This window comes from Etheostoma spectabile, chromosome 4, assembly GCF_008692095.1.
Source record: "Etheostoma spectabile isolate EspeVRDwgs_2016 chromosome 4, UIUC_Espe_1.0, whole genome shotgun sequence".
In the NCBI taxonomy this organism is placed as follows: domain Eukaryota; kingdom Metazoa; phylum Chordata; class Actinopteri; order Perciformes; family Percidae; genus Etheostoma; species Etheostoma spectabile.
The window spans coordinates 27,365,363-27,390,515 of NC_045736.1; the positions used below are offsets into that span (position 1 = coordinate 27,365,363).

General features: G+C 40.2%; 1 protein-coding gene across 3 annotated transcripts; it reads left to right on the plus strand.

Annotated features, from left to right (window-relative positions):
* The first annotated feature begins 130 nt into the window (after nucleotides 1-130).
* mst1rb (macrophage stimulating 1 receptor b) lies at nucleotides 131-19,089 on the plus strand. 3 transcript variants are annotated; one of them, XM_032512609.1, is made up of 21 exons: nucleotides 131-341; nucleotides 3,698-5,004; nucleotides 8,501-8,677; nucleotides 8,781-8,903; nucleotides 9,923-10,093; nucleotides 10,198-10,358; nucleotides 11,288-11,423; nucleotides 11,573-11,709; nucleotides 11,967-12,146; nucleotides 12,259-12,358; nucleotides 12,523-12,741; nucleotides 12,857-13,003; nucleotides 13,869-14,022; nucleotides 14,199-14,288; nucleotides 14,405-14,620; nucleotides 14,733-14,813; nucleotides 14,955-15,136; nucleotides 15,274-15,383; nucleotides 15,535-15,700; nucleotides 16,391-16,527; nucleotides 17,478-19,089. In XM_032512609.1, exons 2-21 carry the CDS (start codon nucleotides 3,799-3,801, stop codon nucleotides 17,656-17,658), a joined length of 4,074 nt encoding a protein of 1,357 aa, XP_032368500.1. In that variant the 5' UTR covers nucleotides 131-341; nucleotides 3,698-3,798; the 3' UTR covers nucleotides 17,659-19,089. The 3 variants fall into 3 exon arrangements, 2 of the variants coding, with proteins under 2 accessions (XP_032368500.1, XP_032368501.1); XM_032512610.1 differs by having other exon boundaries at nucleotides 14,408-14,620; XR_004331510.1 differs by lacking the exon at nucleotides 131-341 and having other exon boundaries at nucleotides 3,799-5,004; nucleotides 17,478-18,218; nucleotides 18,252-19,089.
* The last annotated feature ends 6,064 nt before the right edge of the window (nucleotides 19,090-25,153 follow it).

The window sequence follows — 25,153 nt, forward strand, 5'->3', positions numbered from 1 at the left end:
GGTTAAATGGACAGCAGCTAATCCAGAATTGGTTGCCAGACAGATAGTGTCAGTCTGAGGCTACTGGAAAGGGGAGGGGCGAGCTGGAGCACTACTGAGGTAAAGAGGACCGAAGTTAAATCTGAAAACCAACACACTTTACATGTCATAGCCATAGACTGTATTAAAGTCAATGGTCCCGGCGCTTTGCGATCAGGTTACTTCACACAAAAAAAATCCAAACAATCTAATGGTGTAATCTTGAATCTACCCGAGCAAAGACCAAGCATCCCTGCGCTATTCTAAAGTCAGTTAAGGACACAACCTGGGTGTGGCTGCTTCCCCGGAGAGGACCTGCACAGGTGAGCGTTTCTGAACATCCACAGCTGTGTGTACCAGAGATATTTTGAAACAAAATAGAACTAGCCAACCGCTAAATGTCCCTTTAGGCGATTGTTCAGACAATCATAGCAAACATGCAGCCATTGCAGGTAAGTTATTTCATGAAGCGTGTTAAATTCATTGCCACTTATATGAGTAAGTATATATCTTAGTGTTTTAACAAGAATTCTAAAGTAGGCTGGGGTGTTGGAACTCTAGCATGTTTGTGTGTGTGTGTGTGTGTGTGTGTGTGTGTGTGTGTGTGTGTGTGTGTGTGTGTGTGTGTGTGTGTGTGTGTGTGTGTGTGTGTGTGTGATGATGAGTGGAAAAGGTGTGCTGAAGGGGGCATTGACAGGCTTCACGACAACAGATCTCGACGGGGAAACAGCTCCATACACCTGTTTCATTTACTACTATTTGAGAGTGATACTATGAAATATCACAATTTACACTTGGGACACTGGATTAATTTATAAGTGCAGTATGTGTTAAAGACCATAGTGCCAGCCCAGAGTTGTGTGCAGCTCTAAATACCATTTTACAATGGAGCCAGAATGCCTTAGGACAGGAGTACGGACATGGAGATAAGATTCAAAAAAATGCACACTACCAAACACATGAAACAGGGATAAGAACATAATTTTAGCGGCAGGATTGATTTGGTTACCATATTAACTTGACCATCGGAATAATCTTACATTGTTTTTGAAGAATAAACTCAGACAAATCATCCTTTTATGAACGTTTCAAAATAAAGGAAATGCCGAGCGACACTGTTGGACCTTTGGTGGTTCTGGACTGCATGGTTCAGGATGCTGATTTCCTGCCACTGAATCAATACACGCGTGGGGTTCAGTACTCAGTATGTTTTGAATATTGATTGTTTGCACAGCAGATTGCCTTTTCAAATCCCCGGTGATGAATAAAAAGAGAGATTTTTTTTTTCTTCTTTTTTTTTAAACTTTAATTAACTGCCACCAGGCATTGATACAAAGCTGTTGAATCCAATATCTGCATCCCTCTCACTCAGTGTTGGGAGTAACGCGTCACAAAAAGTAACGCAATTACAGTAATGTATTCCTTTTTGCCGTAACGAAATCATACAACGCATTAGTAATAACATTTCGGTAATATTCTACTCCTTAAAATCTCAGTAACCCGAGTCACTAATGAGTGATGCTTTTTTTTAAAAAGAATTTCACAACACGCAAAATATTTCTTCACAGGAAAAAAAGCCGTGAGTATTCTTTACTGTTGCTGTGTTCGATGGTTGAGATACCTGTAGAGACGGACACATCGGAGAGATGGATATTATTTTCAGGAGTTACGCTGCGTTGAAGCGAGGTTCTGTCTGTGGAGCTAGATTTGTTTCTTTATTACATGCGATAAAATAAGTGATCTGAGTGAAAAAAAAAATGTCTGAGACAAAAAGTTATCACACTGCTGGTGAAAAAGCCTTTTATCACAGAAATTGTTTTTTGAGAGAAACACTTTTCAATATTTCAAAAAAATAATATGTGAGACTAAAACAAGTTTAAATAAAATACAATACTGTGTACTCCAATATATAGTTGACAATATTGTAATATAACTAATTACTATCAAATGACAGTACCTTGTAATCTATAACATGTTACACTTTGGAAGTAACTTGCCCAACACTGCCCTCACTGTAGTCTCACAGCTCATTGTTGTAAGTAAATGATAGTGAAGAAACTTTGCATTGTATATTTACAAATTGAAATAGGTAATTTCATTATGACATTAAGACATGGTTTAATACATTGATATTTAATAAGATAGTTTTTTAATTTATCAACATTTTATAATGTTTCTTCAAATGTGGATTGATATTGTCTGACTAACAGAGCCAATGGAGGTGGTGTTCTCACTAGAGTGACTGCATCTTTGATTCACCTGTGAGGGACTTGCAGTCAGACGCTGATGCAGCCTTCATGCTGGCTGGCCTGTAAATAGCACTATAGTACAATGAATGGAAACTCAATTTCAACCATTTGCTTTATTAACCATGAACATGTAGAAAGACAATCAGTGTCATTACTATGTATACCCATGTCCTCTCACCTTAACCTCAGTTTCACATGGAGCTGCAAATGTTAAAATGTAACACAACTGTACTGCGATTCTATGAATTATTGATGTAAGAACTTGACTTGGAGCCTTACTGTACCACTGCTTATAGCAAGAATAAGGGCTTTTTTGAAATAATTTTGGTCAAAATTGAGTTTCTCTGCAGCTAAATAAAACAACCAGAGTTGATGAAATTCTCAAGCACGAGCAGACCAGCCGTTTCTTCTTCACCTGGGGCTTAAAAAGGCACATGGTCTTATGACCATCAGTCCGTGGTTTTATGACCATCAGTCCGAGCACATCTTTCCCCCTGAAAGGCACGTAGAGGTTGTGACAGGAATGCAAAGTAGAGAGGCCAGGGTTCTTGAATACAGCCTTACAGCGATGTGTCTAGTTAATGATCCACCCAACAACGTCTGCTCAGAATGAAGACCAGGCTCAGAGTTTGAAACACTTTGTTAGTTGTTGTTTGGAGACAGATGAAGATGAGCCACGAAAAAAAAAACCTCAATTTTTGTTAACAAATTCGGTGCATTATCTTGTTACATCCTGAGTAAAAGAACATGACTCATAATGGGAGAAGAACAGATGGGATCTTAGATTAACCAGAGTACACACGACCAGACAGATATAAACAACTGGCGCTGGAAGTCACAATGAATATAGTTGTATCCACTGTCTACAATACTGAGCACTAGCAACACAGCTCTCTGTTTGATTATGTAAACATTTCCTCTCAGTGTTTGTGGTGAGTCAGAGGAAGCTTTTATCTTTATAACCACTTTTATCATCATCTGGCTCATCCGAGATGATTGTTTTGATTATCACATCAGATCTGTTAGGATCATTATAAAGCAGACATACACTGATTTTCACTTTCATCAGTACAAGTAATGCACACTCCCACATAGCACCGTTGCCACAGAACAATATTTTTGCTGTGGCAACTGATCATTTCATAGTGTTGAAGATCGAGTAAGGGTAAAAAAGTGTGTGTAAATATGTCTATGATTGCAAATTGTTTGCAAATTGTGTCCATTTACCTGGAAAAAAAGCTACTGGACTGGACTCTAAGAGTGGGATCAAAATTCTTGCCTAACGTTCAGCAAAAAAGAAAATAATACTTTTCGGGAGTTTTTTATTCAAACAATTTTCAGGGTCAAGAATACATTTTGTATGCTGTGGTTTCAGCCATTATTGTGCTGTAGTAAATGATTTAATTACTTTCTCCACTCTCTTAACTCAGGTATCAGTGGTTGGTGTCAAGGATGCTTTTGTGCCGACATCAGAGTTGGAGGTAACCCCACGTTGTCGGTGCTGCAGCCTCTCGTGCACCCCGGAGTGGAGATGGTCCACTGTACCACAAAGTGGGGGACATGTATCTGTGTCCAGACTCTGCTGGCCTTTGCCTTGGCCAACTGTCCCTCACTTGCCCCCAGCCCTGTCAACTTCTCTGTTGTTTACACCATGCCCTTTTTCCAGGCCCGGGGCCCAATTCAGAACATAGTCAACAACTCGCTTTACCAGGAGGTGTATGTTGCCTCTCAGAATGTGATCGAAACTGTCAACAGAAGCTTGGAGAAGGTGTGGGAGCTTCGCACTGGGCCGGTGGGAAGCCCAGAGTGTCAGATATGCGATTTGTGCAACATTGACAAGGATCCTGACTTCCTGGAGGACACAAACAATCAGGTCTTACTGTTAGATACCCTTTTTATGTATTTATACTCTTGTGGAAGTTCTCAGTATGGTGTATGCTATTTCCACCAACTTAACTCAAATGGACAGTCGCCCTCCCTTTCTAAGTGTTTGTTTAGAAAGGCTTCAAACTCTGCTGCCTACTGCCCTGACTGTGTGGCTAGCCCTCTTGGTACTAAAGTCACCATGGTCGAAGAGGGTCAGACTGTCTACTTCTTTGTTGCCTCCACAGTGAATGACAGTGTGACCCAGCGTTTTGGAAGGAAGTCCATATCAGTGCGTCGACCACTAGCCACCGAAGATGGTTTCTACAGTGATGTGCGTGGCCTGACTGTCCTTCCAGGCTTGCGGAGGACATACCATATTGAATATGTCTATAGCTTTTTCACTCAGGAGTTTGTCTACTTCCTTTCAGTTCAAAGAGAGAGCCCAGATCAGGACTCATCTCCGTTTCAAACTCGCTTAGGCCGTCTCCCACGGAATGAATGGGAGATGAAGAGGTATCGTGAGGTAATCCTGGAGTGTCGCTTTGAACCAAAACGGCGGAGGAGGAACGTAGCCAGTGAGCCCTATAAGGATGTGGTGTACAATGTGGTTCAGGCAGCCCATTTTGGCAAGGCAGGCAGGGAGCTGGCAGAGGAGTTAGGGGCGGAGGAGAAGGATGACATCCTGTATGGGGTTTTTGCTGTTACTGATGACAACGGGGTCACGGAGCACGACTCGGCCCTGTGCGCTTTCCCAATGGACAACGTGAACAAAGCAATCGTAGACGGGGTGGATGACTGCTGCGAGTCTGGACCAGAGCAACTCTCCAGAGGCCTTTGCCATTTCCAGCCCTGTGAGAGCTGTCCTCATGAGGTGAGCCCATCAGTCCACTAACACAACAATTCCAGGTGATTAATATGATCTCAGAGTTCCTGTTTTATTTTCTTAAATATACTGTTTTAAAGAGACAGACAAGTGAAGAACAAAGGTAAATTCAGTTGTGTCTGTCTGATTCACTATGTAGAGTAAAACTGCACGATATGAGGAAAATACGCGACAACATGAATGAATATCGCAATAACAATATTACTTGCAATAAACACCTCTAAGAGCTGTTGCTATTGGGTTAAGGGAGAACCTGATGTTGTCAACACCACCTGTGACACCAAAATCCACAAGCAGATAGCATAGACTAGCTCCTCTTCCTTCTCACACTATAGCCTACAGGTTTTTGTGTGTAACAAAATTATGTTGTTTGCTTAAAAACCTGATAGGCTATCCCCATGACTGGCCTGCTTGTCGTGAGGACCTGCTGAATGGATTCTGAAGGTGCTCCATAATTATGGCATACCACATCTAATAGCGCATCACATGTTGTTAAGTGTGGATGAGACCGAGTGAATCATGGAGACACATTCAGCAATAGAAGTGGTTGAAAAAAGGCACAGAGATACCTATGACACCGTTGAACAGATGTCAGCCACTGTCATACCTCTGAGGAGGGCTGTGGGTTCTGATAACGCTCTCTTTGGCGTGGATGCCACTCCCTTTACACTAAAAAGATGGGTGGTAACCTCACACAGCCGGTGAGATAGCCGTTGTTTCGAAAGAGCCTCGTTAGTGTTACATAGTGGACGAACAGCTGCTCCGCCTGATGTCTGCCGTTCGCAAAACATATTGAGATAACACACACTGGGCTGACTCGGTGAGACGCTATTCCAGTTCTGTGTTATGAGGCGGAAGGAAGAAACCCTCAAGGTAAAAAATTCTCGGCCAAGAATAGTTTGTTTTTACAGTCAGCATGGATAAAGGAGTTGGCTGTAAAGTAGTTGCGCTCCCGTCCTCTTTAATAGAAAAGCAGGACATGGAGGCCGACAGCGTGCATAAATCACTCACTCTCCTGGCTAGTGCCACTAGAATGGCCGCCAGGTTCTCTTCCTGAATGTGAGTCAGGAGACGAGAAGTCAGGGGGACAGGGGGACAAGCGAGAACAGTCTTGCACCTTCATGGAGACACACAGTATGCACTGTGCATACTCTGATCTGATCCTCTTTTGCCTTCCCAATCTGTTCCACAGCATCTGAACGAGAGTGGGTTCTAATTTCTGCTTGTTGTGAGAGGGTAACGTGTTACATGTGACGTCACCCTCCCAAAGGGAACCCCCAACAATAGAACATGGGGGGTTTCCACTAGGCCAGGTTTGATTGTAGAGAGGAAGATATGGTCAGCATTTGCATCTTGTGCAGTGATGGGTCAAGGCGCAGGTGGCCAATTAGGTCGTCTAACAATACCATGATCCCCTTACGCCCGTAATGGTTTGCAACATTAGCAACCACTAGTCCTAGCCATCTTAGCTGCAAAAATCTTTATAACGTACTATTTCGTAAACAACCACATCTCCACAAGTCAACTGAAGCAACTGAGTGAGCAGAGAGACAGTCCAAGATAGGTTATAGGAACTTTTTGACCCTGACCACAGAGCCAGAAGCTCGCAGATCATGGGATATACAAAGAACCCACAAGTCCTCGACGACTTATGAGTTGTTGATAACTCGTAAGACCCACCCAACATTTGAACTGTTAAGGTAGTGTCACGGTTTTTGTATTCCTTGTGTTCCTCTTATTTTGTGATTCCCGGGTTTTTTGACCATTGCCTGTTTTTGGACTTCTCCTTCTGCTTGACGTTTTGGATACTGTTGCCCGTGAGTTGGATTTTGACCATTGCCTGTTTTCCATGATTTCTCTTTGCCTGCCGACTATTGGACGCTGTTGCTTAGCTTTGCTAATAAAACCATTGAACTTCATTACTTTAGTTGTGCAATGTAGGTCCATCTCTCTGTGAGCATGACATGTAGAGTCTTGTGTGAGGTATCATTGAACTCAGCAGAGAGTTCCTTCTTTATTGGTGATGTTGGACACGCCCCTATGCTGTAGCCACGCCCCTTTATAACTAATAACCCATTTAATGTAGACCCTTGTGTGAGGTATCATTGAACTCAGCAGAGACTTCCTTCTTTATTGGTCATGGTTTGGCCCGCCCCCTATGCTTTAGCTACGCCCCTTTTTACAGCTAATGAACTGAATTACTTAGAGTCTTGTGTGAGATATCATTGAACTCAGCAGAGAGTTACCTCTTCATTGGTGATGATTTGCGATGTCTGAGTGCCGCGCAAATGCACGGTCGCAAGGAGTAGCACCAGCCAGTAACCCCATGGCGTGCTGAGGAGTGAGGGCTGGTCCATTGCTGCTTGCAGCTTTAATTAGTTTTGATTTGTTAGATTCACAGTGTACGGATTTTTAGAAGAGGTTTAAATAAAAAATTTCATAGAGTTAGTTTGGAATGTTCTCTTTTGTATAGTCTTTCTTCTATTTGTCTTCAGAGGAACACTTTCTACTTGACCCGTGAACTTTTTCTGTTGTGTTGACTTTGGCTGCTTGTCTGAATGTTGAGTAACCTGCCAACGGGACTGGCCAACAATCTGGAATCGTGATTCTTCCATTTCTCATCAAATCAAAACATCTTTTGTGCCAACAAAGTCATCTGAACTTTACAAATGCTGTGCTTTTCTGCTTTTTAGTACATCATCAATTTTTTTAGATAGTGAAAGTTCATTAGATTGAATGTTTTTCAATATGAGTATGCATTTCTGATGATCACAGCCAACTTTTGACCTTTTGGCTCTTATTGAAATAGGAAAACTTTTTTTAGTTTGGCATAGTATATGCCAATATAACATATATGTTCTTGTTTACACTTTTTCCTCAATGCCATTTTAAGTGTGTTAATCCTGGGAAGTATCTCGACATTTGCAGTATATGTCCTAACATATTACTCTAAAATGTTTTTTTTATCTTTGTCAGTGGTATTTAAGGTTTAGGATTCAGGAAACTGACTTCTAAACAATTTTTTCATGCTTATCTTGGGTCTAGCGAATGACTTCAGTCAATAGAAATGTTGTTTGTGTAGATAAAGTAAACAACTGCTAAAGTAAGTCGTTCAAAACCTTTCATTTTATTAAACTCTGTGTGCACAAACAATGTTCTTAGTGCTCAAATTCATGTGTGGAGCCCATGGTGATACTTTGAGCAAAGTTTCATGTTGTGTTGAGCCTTCTTTGTGTTTTAAAAATGTTGATTTTGATGCTATCATAGTAGTGCCCCTTGCTCTCCTGTTTGACCGAAAACAAGAATACGGTAAATGTGGCGTTTCTGTCCTAAATATGCTTTTAAACGAAAGTTTGACTTTTGGGTACATTCACAAAAAGACCCTAGGTTGCATTTTGGCAAGAGTTACGCTTTAATGTTGAGGATGTTATCATCCCTATTGTCTCATTTTCATGTCCTCTGCTACCTGTGGTCTTTGTACTAGAGCATGGAGAACAACGCCACATGCAGAGATCATCCTACTATGGTGTCAAAGCCCTACTACAGAGTGGACCTCTTCAACAGGCAGATGACAGATGTTCTGCTCACAGCTTTGCTGGTCACAACTATAGAGAACAAGACCGTAGCCCATATTGGCACCTCTACTGGACGCCTGCTGCAGGTATACATTATGATTTGAATCAGCTATTTTTGGTATTTATCTTCATCATTACCATTGTACATGATCCATTACTGATAATCCTATTTTGTGTCTGTGTTGGCAGCTTGTATTGACAAGATCCAGCCCTATTATCTTTGCCAATTACTCTTTGGTAGAGAATCAGAGGGTCTCGTCCATTGCCGCTGTTTACTCATCAGAGTATCTTCTCTTTGTGGTTGGAGACAAGGTAAGAGTGCAGTCATATAAAATACGAGTAAATATAAACATGTATAATGGCTATGTTGATATTACTGTCATCTGATGGCAGGAAGCTCTTGGGGTGAACTTTCCTCCCACAGACCAAAGACATGCAGCACAGGTCACAATTAAATTACAAATGAGTTGGGACTGATTGTCTGTCAGTGACCCTATGATGCTCTGGAGACCTGTCCAGGGTGTTTTCTACCTTCTGCCCAGTGCATGCTGGAATAGGTACAACCCCTGTGACCCTGAGAATGAATAATGGGCTAAAGCAAATCGATAAGCTTGATATGCCGTTTGGAACAGGGATGGATATGAGAAGCTGGCACTGGATAGGTAATCCATGGGACTTGGGTATGTGGAAGTTTAGGACTAATACTTTGTGTTATTTAGATTGATTTACTGGACATTTTTCTGCACCAGGAGCTGTCTATGTGACCATTTGACCTGTCACATGCTGAATAAGGCCTGTCAGTGAAATTTGTATAGTATTAATAAAAATTACAATTACGTCAATGATTTGATGAATCAAATCTCTTTACCTCATGCAGCATGGAAACAAGACCTAAACGTGGGGTTCTCTCTAGAGACTCACAGTGCCTTGCCTTTATATACCATGAAGTAGACAAACACACTCAGAGAGCAAAGACCTCTGCCAATTGGATCTTACAATGTTAGTGCAGTGTGAATTTTCCCTGTCGGTAACACATTTTTGTGATTATTCCGACATCACATGAATGCCACACAAAAACCTATCTTGCAATGTGAAAGAACGTGAAAAATAATTTGTGTATCTGCTCTGCCCCACACTCTTCCTTGGCCCCTGCTACATCCTTCCACCAAGTTTCATGATAATCGGGCCTGTTGTTTTTTCGTGATCTTGCTGAAACCAACTATATACAAATGGACAAACCAAACCGAAAACGTAACCTCCTTGGCGGAGGTAATGAAGCTGCCATAAGATTGAATATGTGACCTTTTAAAGTAGTTTTCTCTCGGTTTCAGATGATCCAGGTGCCCCAGAGAGGGCCAGGCTGTCAACACTTCCTGACTTGTGCCATGTGTCTCACAGCCCCAAAGTTCATGGGCTGTGGCTGGTGCTCTGGAGTGTGCTCATGGGAGAGCGAGTGTAACAGACGCTGGAGGAACGAGTCCTGCCCACCTGGGATCACTGGGGTGAGGTTTGTTCTGTATTCCAGGATACAAACAGTTCTATGAGCAACTAATAAAAAAACATTTAATTTCAAGGTGGCACTATATATTTTGCTTTATTGACGCAGTTCTTTCCACGGACTGCTCCTCCTGATGGTCAAACAGAGCTAACAGTGTGTGGGTGGGAGTTCCAGTCCCCCTTAAGACCTGCCATCACTTCCAGAACCCACCAGGTCAGACTAGGGCAGACTGCTTGCACTGTTCTTCCAATCAAAAGCAACAACACTCAGTAAGTATCCATACAGGCCGTGCTCTGGCTCTAAGTACAATCTATTATAGTAATGTTGTGGAAATTTTACCCTTTGGAATTTCTTGTAAAAATAAAATAAAAAGCTTGTCATTTCTTTCCCGGAAACCTTTCGAGACAGTGAGAAAACAGGGCACGACTTTGCTGGTCTATAATGGCTACTCCTTGATATCAAACTTTACAACGTCTGAACATCATTACAACATAATGAGTCTAAACTCTGAGGGACTGATACCAAATTTTGACATGCTCTATTATACTTTGTTACTGATGTGTTGAATTTGAAAATGATACACAAAGCCGCATAACCAATATGTGTAACATGTCTAAAACCACACTATGGGCTCTGTGAGGCTGTAGTGATGCACCCAGGATGCTAACATTCTTACAATAACAATGCTAACATGCTGATGTTTATCAGTTCATTTTTATCATGTTCCCCATCTTGTGTTAGCATACTAACATTTGCTAATTAGCACTTAACACAAAATACATCTTAGGCTGATGAGAATGTCGTTCTTCTTTAAAGCAACACTTGATAACTTTTTTTAAACTTAAAATAATGATTCCAAAATCATTTCAATTGTTCATCAACTCATAACAGGGTGAACAGGATTTCGACATTTGCTTTGCGGCTCTCTACCGGCTATAACTACACAATGCAAGTTTGCCAGATCAGGTAGCGGATCTGTTGTTCCAATGAGACCTCTAGGGGGACCGAAGCGGGAAAATCATCTAGTGTTGCTTTAATAGATTCACCAACAAACTAATTCTATAAAGACATTCATAAGAGTCAGTGCATTGATTTAACTTGAAAGCTGTATTTTAGCAGTAAAGCTAACATGTTAAAACAACACAAACTTTTGTTTTTGCTGACATACTGAGTGTGTTTTTGTGCTGCTGCTCTTCAGCTTTGTGTGTAAGATTCGCTCTGGGGCCACTGAGCTGTCCAAACCGGTTAATATTACAGTGGAGGTGCATGAGGGCAAGGTGGAGGGACGCTACTCTATTGACGGGAAAGCAGAAATGCCAGGATTCACATTTGTGGTAATCTTTGCCGTTATCATCTACGGATATCCTCATCACAACATACAAGCTATAAACAACTTTACTAAGCTATTTAATCTGGGGAACCACTTTTCAAACATTACCAAAATACTTATATATATATATATTATAATAAACTGTCCCCTCAGATTCCCAACATCACAGAAATCCAGCCCAACTACGGGCCACGTGTTGGCGGCACACTCATCACAGTGACTGGTCCTCATTTGGATGCTGGGAAGACCAGGAAAGTCACTCTCAATGACGTGCCCTGTCCTATAAAGAGGTCTGGAACCACATCTCTCCCTATCTGTTTTCATCAAACTAACCTCAAACTGTGTGAAGAATAGTTATCATTATATAATTTCAAAACTACAGGCTAACTCCTAGACAGGTCACGGACTGACTCAGAACTGAACTTTTTTCTCAAGAGATGTTATATTTTTAAACATGGATAATGTATAAATAAGCTTTAAAAGCTTTCTGATCTACAACAGTTGACCTGTTACGGCACGTCATTTATACATCTCTGTCTCCCTACAGAGTCACAAAGCCAAAAGGCAATGTGTCCTCCATCGTCTGTCTGTCCCAGCCCATCTCAGAGGTGAGGGACGTTCCTCTAAGTGTTTTCATCGACAAGTCTCCAGTCCTCACAACAAAGGTGTTTTACTACAAAGAAAACCCAATGATTACAGCTGTCCTGCCTGACTGCAGCTTTGACAGGTAAACCAATGAAACCTTTAACTTTTCTCCAATTTTTTTCTCATCTTTCTCTTTGGACCAAATCAGTTGTAATGTGAAACAATCTAATTTCTCACATTTGTCTGAATTTCAGGGGGTCAAAGATTGTCATTGGGGGGGAGAACCTGGATTCCGTTTACCGCACCATCATCCGCTTTAAACCCAATGAGAGCCATTTGAAACCTGTGACAAGGGTACAGTGTTCATCATTATGTACCATAGACACATCTACATTCAAAAACTATTTTCTTTCATTCAAAGTCATATGATTCAAAAATTCTAATAAATTAAAAGTTATATGCTTACATTGTACTGTGTGAGCCTACCATTAAAGTATGATTACACTGTTTTGTTTCAGGAGTGCATAGGCAAGTCCTTGCCCACGAGGATGGAGTGTATCTCTCCTGTGTTTCCCAGGGATGAGACTGAGGAAGGAGAGCTTTCTTTTGACATGGACGGAGCGTTGGGACTTTGGAACAAAGAGTTCTCTTACCACCCCTACGGCGAGCCCATACCTTTTGAAACCGATGGACATGTGCTGAATTTGTACCCTGGGTTTGACGAAGTGTCACTACATGTAAGAGATAGCTCTAAGGAGATTTGGTTGTGAATTAATGACAACTGTATGTGGATTTGTATAATTTGTTTAAGTTATTTTGTCTCATGTCTTGATTTGACCTCTCTGTACACAGCATCAAAAGTTGAATCTGGTGAGCTCCTGTATGACCATCATTATGACGGTGGCAGGCGTCGATTGTGATGCCAAAGTCCTGGATAATGAGATTACCTGCAGGATCCCCAAAAACATGACCATCACCAGTGAGGGATTGCCAGTGAAGGTATATCCGGCTGGAGGTTTAGATGATGATTAACTGACTGATTTACCTGGATCCAGCATGCAACACGGAGCCCTAGGTCCCACATGTGCCTGTTCAGTGATCACCAACCATTTATTGTATATTTTGCATGCAAACTGTCAAGCAACTATGTAAAGTAAAATTATGCCAACAGAAAAAAAGCTTCAAATATTTCCAGTTAAGATAATTAAATTCCTTTTTAAAATTAAGTGCACATTTTTCATTTTCTACACACAAAATTCTGAAATTCTGACACATTAGCATTTCTGTATGCTGACACGTAGCTTGATAGTTTATTATAGAATTCAAAATTGTAAAAGCTAAAAGTACAACTAGATCCTGACTGATATGGAATTTTTTTGTCTGGGCCCCAAGTCGACCACTCCTTTTGCACACTGGGGTAAAATAATTCCACTATGTCAAGTTGTCCCGTCTGCCAGGTGAAAATGTCAGAGACGGGTACGGGCCCTTCTTATTATACATCCATGGTACAGGCATCTGCTGAACCAGACCCACAGTGAGTCTGAGAGAGATGGAGGCAGCTGCCCGGATGAAGAGAGGCTCTGAAATAACGTTACCTTCTGCTTAAAAGTTTACAGCTAACCGCAACGCAATATGCTATAGTGTCTGGTATTTGTTTGTGTCTAGAGTCATCAAGAAATGTCATTAGGGTCATGTAAGCTATTTTAAGTTTGAAGATAGATAAACCCATACAACAGCGTGCTGCGTTCTACGTCTTTCGCGCATGTGGATCACACAACTGGATTACCGGGCAGACTTACAAAAGATTAATGACTTTAAAGTATGATGATGGTATTCATTGTGTATGATGATCTCTGTTTTTTAGATTTCCATCAACGGGCAGGTCCACAACGTTGGTACAGTGGTGAGGGTCAGCAACCACTACATGGTGGGCGTTGTTCTGGGGATTCTGGCGGCTCTGGTGGCCGGGGCGGTGCTGGCCTTCGTTGTTATGAAACACTTAAGGAAGACGAAGAAAGGTGGGCTCCTCTCTGTTGTGTGGACTTTGGTCAGAAATGTTTGTACAACAGCTACTGGCTGTGGGTGGGTGAATTACACAAGTCTTTTAACTAGAACATCCCTGATGTTACATAGGATGTACATGTGTTCTTCTTCTGGGGTTGATGATTAAAAAGTATTGTGAAATGTTTTTCAGCCTCCCTGGTAGAGACCGTTTTGACCCACAGTGCTAACCGCTCTGGTACAAATAATGTGGAGCTGACGCCCATTGGGGACTACAGGAGAGGTGACCCTCTAGCTGAGCACGTATTATACTGCACTGTAATACTGCATAGAGAGATTGCTTCTTGACACATATCTTCATAACTACTTACTAAACCTCTCTCTCTGGACCTTTACCAGTAGTATCCTTAAGTCCTTCTACCCCGCTGGTGGGGTCGATGGTTTTCCCCAGACTGAGCTTCGCTGCAGGCAGCATAGATCCTACCCTCACGCCCCTCATGCCTTCAGAGAAGATCTCCATCACCAGTTTCAGGCCGGAGCTGCTTGAGGAGGTGAAGGATGTTCTTATTCCTGCTGAGATGCTTATTGTGCAACACCACCGAATCATAGGGAAGGGTAAGGAGCTCCATTGCCTCTATCTCAAACAAAAAAACAAGTTATGGACCCTGGTGTAAGCTGTCTCCTGTTTGGAAGAAACAGCAATAGTCCAGTGTGATTTCCCCCCCAGGTCATTTTGGCACTGTTTATCATGGCTACTTCACAGACCACAACAACAGAGAAATCCACTGTGCTGTCAAGTCTTTGAATAGTGAGTAACAGCAATATATCTTTATCTACAGTATTTATCTTTAAAAGCAGCTTCTCAAAATTGTGATTTAAGTGTCTTTCTTCCATTTCATTTGTGTGTGTGTGTGTGTGTGTGTGTGTGTGTGTGTGTGTGTGTCATCAGGAATAACAGATGTCGAAGAGGTGGAGCAGTTTCTAAAGGAAGGTATTATAATGAAGGGTTTCCACCACAGTAATGTGCTGTCTCTGCTGGGCATCCTCCTGCCACAGGAAGGACTCCCTCTAGTGGTGCTACCGTACATGAAACATGGGGACTTGCGACACTTCATACGCTGCGAGAAGAGGGTGTGACAGCTACATTATAACAGCAAATTAATCATCACATTTTTGTGCAAACATCTGTTTACTGAGTAGCAAACTATGCTACATTCCCATCTGTTTCAAATCAGTGTTTTTGTCATGTGTTTGTGGGATGTGTTTAGAACCCCACCGTTAAGGATCTGATTGGCTTCGGGCTGCAGGTTGCCAGGGGGATGGAGTATTTGGCTCAGAAAAAATTTGTGCACAGAGATCTTGCAGGTCGCAATTGCATGTGAGTCAGTCACTGCCATGAGGCCTGAATTTCACTTTGATTTAGTGTACATCAATGTTTCATGGTACACATTCGGTTGAGCTTATCACATCACTGTACTCAGTTATAATGTTTTCCAACAAAAATGTAATCTTACTTTTTCTGTCTTTAGGCTGGACGAGTCGTATACAGTCAAAGTGGCAGACTTTGGCATGGCCAGAGATGTATTTGATAAGGAGTATTATAGTGTTCAGGATCACAAGAAGGCAAAGCTGCCTGTCAAGTGGATGGCCATCGAGAGTCTGCAGACACAGAAATTCACCTCCAAGTCTGATGTGGTGAGCAAATGAAGAGCTACTTTAGTTTTGAGGGGCACTTGTCAAAGTTTCTAGCAGTGTAAATCAATGTTTAATGCATTATGTGTTTGTCTTGTAGGTAGATCGAGAAAAATAGCCAAATCTGACAGAGGAGTACAGTATATATGTACAACAATGGCTAAAAATTAAAATATGGAATTAGTCAAACTATCATTGGCTGTCCTCTACATCAGTTGTTCCCAATCAGGAGGTCCCTGACCCCGTTTCCCAAGGGGTTGCAAAGTAAATTTGAGGGGTCATGAAATAATCAACAAGATAGGAAAAAAACGTACATTTAATGTTGCATACATTTATATTTATTTTGTCTTGAGTTTTTTGTAATCTTTGATTCACTTTTCTTATCAACAACTGGATAATTTGACCTCTTACGCCTTTAAAATGATTTAAATAAAACAAGGTTAAAAAAGAAATGGTCACAAACAGTAGACAACAGAAATGATGAAGGGTTGCATGTAGACATGGCTTTGGGTAAAGGGGTCAGAGCAGACCTAGACCTACCTCCTAAGGGACCATGTTGTCTGTGTTCAAGGCAGGGTTAGTCACAATTTGCTCCATTAAATACCTTTTTAACCTTTTCTTAACAAGTGTACATACTGATTGGGTGTTCAAGTGTACTGGGACTTCATGTAACTTTTTCCTCTCTTGATGCAGTGGTCCTTTGGTGTGCTGATGTGGGAGATGCTGACCAGAGGAGCAAGCCCCTACCCAGAAGTTGACCCTTATGACATAACACATTACTTACTGAAGGGCAGGAGGCTTCCCCAGCCTCAGTACTGCCCTGACCCATTGTAAGTACTGTAGTAGAAGTAATATAATTATGTTGCTCACTGAATAAGTCTAAAGAATAATTGTAAGTTAGTTGATGTTTAGTGCTGCTCAGTTGATGCTTAGTTTGCACACATTAATTGTAAAACTTCACAGAATTAAGGGTGGCTTTTGTATGAAATCTAGTAATACTATGACAATAGTATACTAACACTGATTTCACAACTACAAGACGGAAGAACAAAGTCCAAGTAGTAATAACAAGATTTTAGAATGGTCACTCAGTAGTACGAACCTTGTGAATTGTCCACTACTTTCTATTCCAAAAGTTAAGCAATGCAGTTTAGGAGTTAATGTGTATGTCTACCGAACAACTCAAAGAACACTTCTTTTTTTACAAATCCACATACACACACACACAAAAGCCAACATGTTCTTGCTGTTTTAATGATAAATCCATTGAACTTGAAGCTTTTGCTTACCAACTTAAAGATTAATTGAGAATAAATCAACTATTCATACCCCTTGTCCTGAGGGCTCATGAAAAAGTTTTACCTAGGAACCCATGTACAACACCAACATAGTTGTTAAAGAGATAGATAGATATCTTTATATTTGCTTTGTTGATGGAATTTAGATGAGATAAGTAAAGTCTGTAAACAGGGGGAAACAGCTAACATGGCTATGACCAAAGGTAACAAAACCCACCTACCTAGAGCTCACTAGATAGCATGTTATATGTGAAAAAAACAATTTGTCATTTTACGGTGTTCTGTGCCAGATTATTTCTTGGTTGAGATCAACTTCCTGGTTTCCTGGTTGCCTGGCCATCTGGAATTTTCAGGAATGTCTAAAATGATAAATAAATGTGAGATTAATTATAGTTCATTTTAATGCTAGCCAATAATATAGTGGAATGAGTTGGCCATTCCGTCCTTGCTCAGATTCAGACTCTGTCCATGTTTTTTTAAAGGTATAGCATAATGCTCCAGTGCTGGGACCCAGATCCAGAGTTGAGGCCCAGCTTTGCTACGTTGGTGTCGGCTGTCTTCACCATTCTGTCTAGCCTGGAGGGAGAACACTACATAAGTCTGAATGTCACCTACGTCAACCTGGACCAGCCGCGGCCCTACCCTGCCCTCACAGTCTGCTGACGAATACAACTCCACAGATGTTGAAGAGTCAAGCTCAGTCTCTTCCTGATCCACTCTTCTTCCTCTCTCAACTTTAAAATGGTATTGGTGCTAACAGCAAGAGCACAAAAAACCTTAGCCAGGTCGCAACAGTGTCTCTTACCAAAAAGCATGTGAAACAAAGACTGCCTACTGTTTGTGTGCTTGAAAGTGGTAGTAAGATGCTTTCAGCTGCTAAAGCACCCCCTTGGCCAGCCATATTTGAGGTCCGTCACATTGCAACAATAGCTAAGTGAAGTCTGAGCTTCCAAACTCTGTCATCTTAAACATATTTATTGGACGTTTAGTTTCTGTGTTGTTTTTCTCCGCTAACAGATGTAACTGATGAGGCATCTAATCAGTTTGTTAGCGAGAGAAAATAAGACAAGTCTTGTTAGCCTATCCATTAGAAGCTAATTGGCATTACAAGGGTACGCTAAATTAGGCTGCTGGTTAGCTAGCTTGCTAAAAATGGTAAAACAAGACTTATAGGGATATGTTGTCTATAATGTTAATATGGATATGAATGTTCATCTGTAGTGGTCCCATTAATATTTGTTTGTTGTGTACTGAAGTAGCATGGCACATGGCATGGTAAAGATATGTTCAAGTCAAATAATTGAGGAAGGCTTTTCAATGTAATCGTGATATTTTTAACAAGCTATTGTTCTGGATTACTCATCTAAAGTGTTACTGTGTAATTAATGTTACTTTGTTGAAAAGACCGGACATAGGTTGCACCCCATGGCAATGAACTGCATAAAATGTTGGTCTTGAAAAGCTGCAGCATTTGTTCATGAGCAAACTGAAACCTACACTGTGCATTTACTACCACCTCACACTTTATATCTTAAATCTTTGCTGGAAAGTGAGAGTGCAACTCAAGTCACGCTGGCATTTTCTTGTGCTCCTTTCAGATGGTTCTATTTTAAAGATGTTTTAAAGATATGAAAGCTTTATCGTTTCTTCATAACGTGTAGGCCTACTCCTTTATTCCATTTGAATAGTTTATCTCTCACTATACACCTTGCTTCCTATCGACACCCAAGTTAAACATTGTGCTGTTCATACAGCACACACTTTGCCACAAAGTTCTGAGAAGGCTTTTTACTTGTCCCTCTTCCGGCTCTTCTGGAGTTTAAATTCCCCCAATTCTTCTGTTGACATATCAAAACCTGCCCATCCACTATATTTATTTAGAAATGACACAGCAGCAGATGTGTGTATATGTTTAGGTATGACATTCCCACATTTGCTTTTAAATCTTTTACAGTGTAGTGATTGTTCTGTGTATTTTGGATCATACTTCTGTAACGCACAATGCTGACCAGCAATCTGACATCCCACTGTTTCTTGTATGTCTGACACAATGTCTTTGAGATAGTGTAATAAATTGAAATATTTATTTGTTTATCAATTTGCTTTTGTGCTGTGGACTTTACGTAAATAGGATAATTTATGCTAACTCTGCTATATGCAGTTCATTTCCACACAGTTAAATGTATAATGCCTTATGGCTGAGTCTTTTGTTTTATTCTCCACTAGAGGTCAGCAGTCCATTAAAAGTACTTTACGTTGCCAACACTTATCTTCTCCTGGAGATTTTCCCAGCAGCATTGATGCAGCCTTCTTTCTGTGTGCATCATTTTTGCTGTAGCATAGCAACATGAATGACCCAGGACTTCCCCCCTATCTCTGAAAACCAACCAATATGCCCTCTAGATGCTACGTAAGACATTAAAAGCAGACCAGAACAGCACAACATACCAAGCAGGCATCTTTTCTTCTTTTCTTTCTCTTTCAGCTGGAGCAAATGACTGCATTTTCAATTAGATGAGTTTAAAAAATAGCCAACATAGACAAACAATCTGTCAATTTCACACAAAAAACAACAACATCGCTCTAGTAGCAACTCCCAGTGCTGTAAACAGACATCACAGGCAACAAGCACACTTCCCCACACCAAAACCGGAGTCAAATAAAACCAGAGGGAAACAAACATCATAAAATTTTCTCTTTTTTCACGCTGCCAAGAACAAAAGTCAATCCCGCGAGGTGGGGCCTTTGATATAGAGAGAGTGAGCCCAGCTTACGTTGTCAAAATGTGAGTGTGTGAGTGTGTGTGTGTGCAAGGCCACACTTTTCAGGGCAGAGCCCAAAGGATCCACAGTAGAGAAGAATCAAGACAGCCATGATTGGCCCCCTTTCTCTAACTCCCTTTCTCTCTTCTTGTTTCTTTTTGTATCATCTGTGCTATGAAAAGTGCAGAACAGGTGAAGACCGCTGCATGACCATCTGAAGCTTCGAAGCTTTTCCCCTGAGCTGGGTTCATCATTAGGTCCCGTTACGTAGGCCTTCTAATGTATCTCATACACATTAACATTCATTTTTTTCCCTGCCCATCTTGTGTTGAGATTGTTTATGTGGACCAAACCAAATTCAGGGACGAGACAGTTGGTACTGGTTGATGATGTTGTAGATAATGTGTGCAATTTATGTCTGTATACTGCATGTGTTATGTGGCAGCCTCATTAGAGGGAACATGAATAACCAGTGCTCAAGTGCTGTGTCAAGTTAGGGGAGAAGGAAAGCAATCTGTGAGATTGGCCATCTGAACAAGACTTTTTTGAAAGCAGTAGGCTAATTATTTCCATTGCAATGTGATGATGGCAGGCCCTCACAAATAAGTGCTGGAGCCAAACTGGGAGCTCTTGGATTCTATTCCAGTGGGATCTGGCATAAAATAAGTCCTGTAAAAAAACTATCGAACCGAAAAGCAATACTCATCATATGTTACATAGTGCAGCAAGAAGCAGCTTAAATTACAAGAAATAGAGGTCTTGGTGACACTGTTGGCATTTGCATTCAAATAAGCTTGTTTTGTGCTTGTGCTTGTGTCAAAATCACTTTAGTTTTACAATTGATCCTGAATCCATTCATCCATCCTATGCAGGAAAGGAAAACTGTGACATTCCTACTCTCGTCTGTAAAACACTGCAAATAAACCTCTAGGAGTGACAATATGTTAAATTCTTGCAGCGTTGCACTTTCAGACCCAAACAACAGCTGTGAATAAGTGAATTTATGAGACCTTCACAGAAATCATTCAAAATAATTAAACTGCACAGCCTTTGGGGCTTAACGTTTTTGTAGTAGTGTAGTAAATATTTTTGAAAAATGTTCAAGAAATTTCTATTTCTATTGCTATATTTCAATATTCCTGTGTGCTGAAAAGCTTTTCTGGCTGTTCCTCTAAGTTGCAGCATATTTGTAGAGCACTATTTGCTAATTTAATTTCTGCATACTGATTCGTTCTGATAATTATACATTTTTATTTTCAAAGCATTTTCATACAATGCAACTCAAAGTGCTGTCTTACAACTGGCAGCAGCTTTGAGTACGTAGAGGGAAAGACAGTTGGCTTAACGATTTAGAGCCTTTTAAACTTGTAATACTATTCTGAAATCAATTCCAAAAGAGACAGAAAGCCAATGCAAAGATTCAAAAATGGTTGTGATGTGTTGTCAAAACTAAAATTTGTATCCAGTTAAAAGAACAAAGAAAACCAACAAATTGATTTGCATCAGGAAGAGTAAGTTATGGTCTAACTTTTAAATTATTTCTCACACTGAAAAATGTAGTCTTAACATAGTCAATATCTTTACTAAGGTTCAAATCATGCAGCAGTATGCCACTTGATGACTTTTTGTTTCATATTACGTTCTGGTTTTGCCAGAGTTTTAAGTCTTTGTCTCATTTAGAATCAGCACCAACAACCATCATTTCAGTTTTGTCCTCTTTTAATTTCAAATAGTTGTGCACATCCAAACTTTTTGCTGTAAGTTAGTCTGTTAGTCTGTATGTCGTCTGCATAGCTGTACACATTAACAATATACAGTTAATTATATTGTCAAGCTGAAGCATGTATAATGAAAAAGGACTGGACCAATAATGTAACCCTGTGGAACACCATATGAAATGGTTATTTGAAACACCCCACGTTAAAAAGCTTTATGTTTACATAACACATTGTTTGAAAACAAAGAAGTGGTTTAAAGGTCCAGTGTGTAATGTGTTTAGTTGTTTATGATAAAAATTGGTATTGCCCGTTCACAAACTTGTCCTAATATGTGCTAATAATGTGCTATTGGGCATTGTCGCTTCCCGGCCCCTGCAAGTTTGAAGAAGGAAATATGGAGGAGCACACATATTCAAAATCCAAATTTCAGGAACAGGAGTCTTCTTCTTTTTTTCCCTAGAAAAATAAAAAGGATATTGAAAAGAGCAAGAGACCGGCTTTTTGAAGTGTCATGGTTACCATAGCTGTACTAATTAATTACTTTAAACTACGTGGTGTGAGAGAGTTGATTGCAATGTATAATCTCAACGCTAGATGGGAGAAATTCCTACACATTGGACCTTTAAGAGAACTCTTGCCTGTGTCGACCTGATTGGTAAGTAGAACGTTATATTATTTTGTCTGTTCCTGAAACTTCTTAGCCTCTTGACCTTTAGTGTTGACCTGTTTGTTATGAATCTGTGCAGCAACAGTACTGTGCAAGCGACTTGCAGTAGTTCTGTTGTCTATAACCTGACAGTGCACAAATACGCCAACCATCAGCAGCCTCAGCCTCAAAGTAGTCATAGCTCTGCTGCAGCAGATGAGACAAATGCAAACTGTTGTTAGGCTGATTTCAGTTCTGTATCGGGGGATAAAACTTCACTCCCTTGAGAGTTCTGGCCTGCATTTGTAATACAAGCCAGTAGACAATACTTTACACATCTTCTTTACTTTCTTTTTTTACAGGAAGAAGAACTTTTTCTTCTTCTCCCCAGCCTATGTTGCTGATATTGGTACCCAAGCCTGATATATAGTGATGTTAAGAGCTATTGATTTTACAGCTTCACGCCTCACTTATTTCACCCAGGAGGTAGAGTACTGTATGAGGCCAAGACATGCTACTGATGTGTTTAGTTTTTGTTTTAATCCGTGGGGACTTTGCATAGATTTGAAGAAGGTGAAAGGAGAAGCTAGTGTGAAAAGTGTGCAAGACCTTTCCATCTCCAAATAATTCCAAATAAACTTTATTCACCACTGGCAAAATAGTGTGTGAGAAACTCAAGCAAAATCAGTCTGCTTCAAAGTTCAAGTAAATTATCTCTTCCTTGTGATTGTGCATTCATTTTACAAGTGGCTGTAAGAAAACTTTGGGAAAAATTCACCGAGCTCCTTCAGAAGTTTTCAACTCATGTCTTCTTTTTCATTACAAATTAAAATGATTGAATATAAAATTGGATCACCCTTTAATTCTCAACACTTAGGGACTTGGTGTGGGACTCACAGCTATGTCCTGATCAAAAATGGAGAAGGGGATTAATGATTTCCTGCCCCCATTAATCTCTATCAAGCTGTGGCAGGCTTTTCAGTTGTCCCTAGATAGAAGTAAATAGCAAACAGGACTGCAAAGAAGAGAGTCCTTCAGGTCCATTCACAGATCTATGCCGGAGTGCAGAGTGTATTAATTCACTGAAGTGTGAACTGTGCATTAAAGTAGTCAGGGGTCCTCCTTGAACACAGAAATGACTGCTTGGATGCACCCCGACTATAGGATTACTCTGACCTTTCCGGTTGATCCAACAATATAATATTGTATTTATAATATGATATTATAATTACTTTATAATCTTATTGTGTGTATCATGTCATCAGTCTGACATGAAAACATACCAGACTAAACTTACCTGAGGAAAACAATGAGTTGAAATGAAACAATGACTATAAGGTTGAAGTGCTGACCATCTTTATCAGAAGTGTTTATATATTAGGTGAACAGTTTAGGAACTTTAGTCAGGCCATGTCAGTTGCTCATTCGAACATTTTGGTCCAGACTGAACTGTATTTCATCTACGTATGGATAAATTAGTATGGGATGTGATACATATATACAGGGTACCAGGTGGATGGGGCATAATGAAACTGTGATTATTCACCAATCTTTCCTCTACCTCCACCATCACTAGACTCTTTAGTCTCTAGTAGTAATTGAGAATTTACATTATTATAAGTTCACTTGAAAAGAGATCAGCAACAACCGCTGTATTAACTTACTTGTTTAAAACTACATAAGAAGATGATTTTTACAACATGTGAAGAAAACCCCTTCTGTGCATCAGGGCTGATAGCTACCTTGTAGTCGTTTATTCAGCACATTTAATATTGATGAATCATGTATCAACTATTAGGTAGATGGATAATCTGTGCCAACGTGAGGATGCCATGATTTAGTAAAGACAATCTTAACTTATTTTAATGTTAGCCCCCCCCCATTTCTCCCTTCTGTATCATTGTCTGGTCTGTTGTTGTTTTGTGTTTTACATGTTTTCTGTGTTGAGGGACATAACTTTGGATACAAGGATTTATCGTGTCCAGCTCTCCCGTTTGGAGGATGAGAGATCATTTTCATAGTTGTATGTTTCTTGTTTTATTTTGAAGTCTCTGTTATCTCCCTTGTCTTGTCTAGTTTTATGACTTCTAAGGAAACTTTTAGCGACAATAGCAAAGGCACATGGCCAAGCGTCCGTATTTTACACGATGGGAGTGTGGGTGCAGTGGGTAATCCTACCAGACCAAGGCTAACCTAAGCAATGTCATCCTGTGCATATGTGGAGGCTGATAGAGTGGAATGCAAGGTGATGCAAAAAGTAAATTGTTATAAATACTGAGAAAAGTGTGAACATAATACATCACAACCCTCAAAAGGTTTATTTTTACTTTATTTTATATATTATATAAATAAAATAAAATAAACCACATATTATATATAATATTATATTAATATATATATATATATATATATATAGATTAATAAATATATAGATAAATGGACCACCTCAACTTTGGCTTACAGCACGCTCATCTTTTCATCTTATTTGGTTGTCTTATCCTGGAGGCAGCACGGTGAAAAAATCCTGCTTATTATTAAGAAATAGAATGTCAAAGCTCAGGTTATTATTGTTAGACAACTTTCATTGTAAGCAAAGTGCTCAGTAAAAAAACCAAGGCCACAGGATTATGAAATTGGTAATTCACAGAATATTTAACCGTCTAATTATCCACAGTCTCTGCCTGCCAGTGGTTACCTCATTACATCCATCTTCGGGGTCAATGAAAGTTCAACCTTCTCCCTCATGCTGAAGCTTATTCTTTTCATTAGTAGTTGGGCCAATTGGATCGTTACTTTATACAATGTGATCCAATGCCTTCTGAGGCACAGAAGGCTTTCTTTGAGAAGAGCTTAACCCCCCACGACCATAGCTGCCTTAAATGTTCTTTTATTGGCTATGTGTCTTATATGATTATGAATTTATTATGATTATATTTGATTTTATTTATTGTATCAAATAATAACAAGAGTTATCTCAAGACACTTTACAGAGAGTAGGTCAAGACCACACTATAATTTACAAAGACCCAACA

Coding starts and splice junctions, on each gene's coding strand:
- mst1rb (XM_032512609.1), top strand. CDS start 3,799: ATGGTCCACTGTACCACAAAGTGGGGGACATGTATCTGTGTCCAGACT. Junction 11,710..11,966: donor GTGCCCTGTCCTATAAAGAG/GTCTGGAACCAC, acceptor GTCTCCCTACAG/AGTCACAAAGCCAAAAGGCA. Junction 12,742..12,856: donor TTGACGAAGTGTCACTACAT/GTAAGAGATAGC, acceptor CTCTGTACACAG/CATCAAAAGTTGAATCTGGT.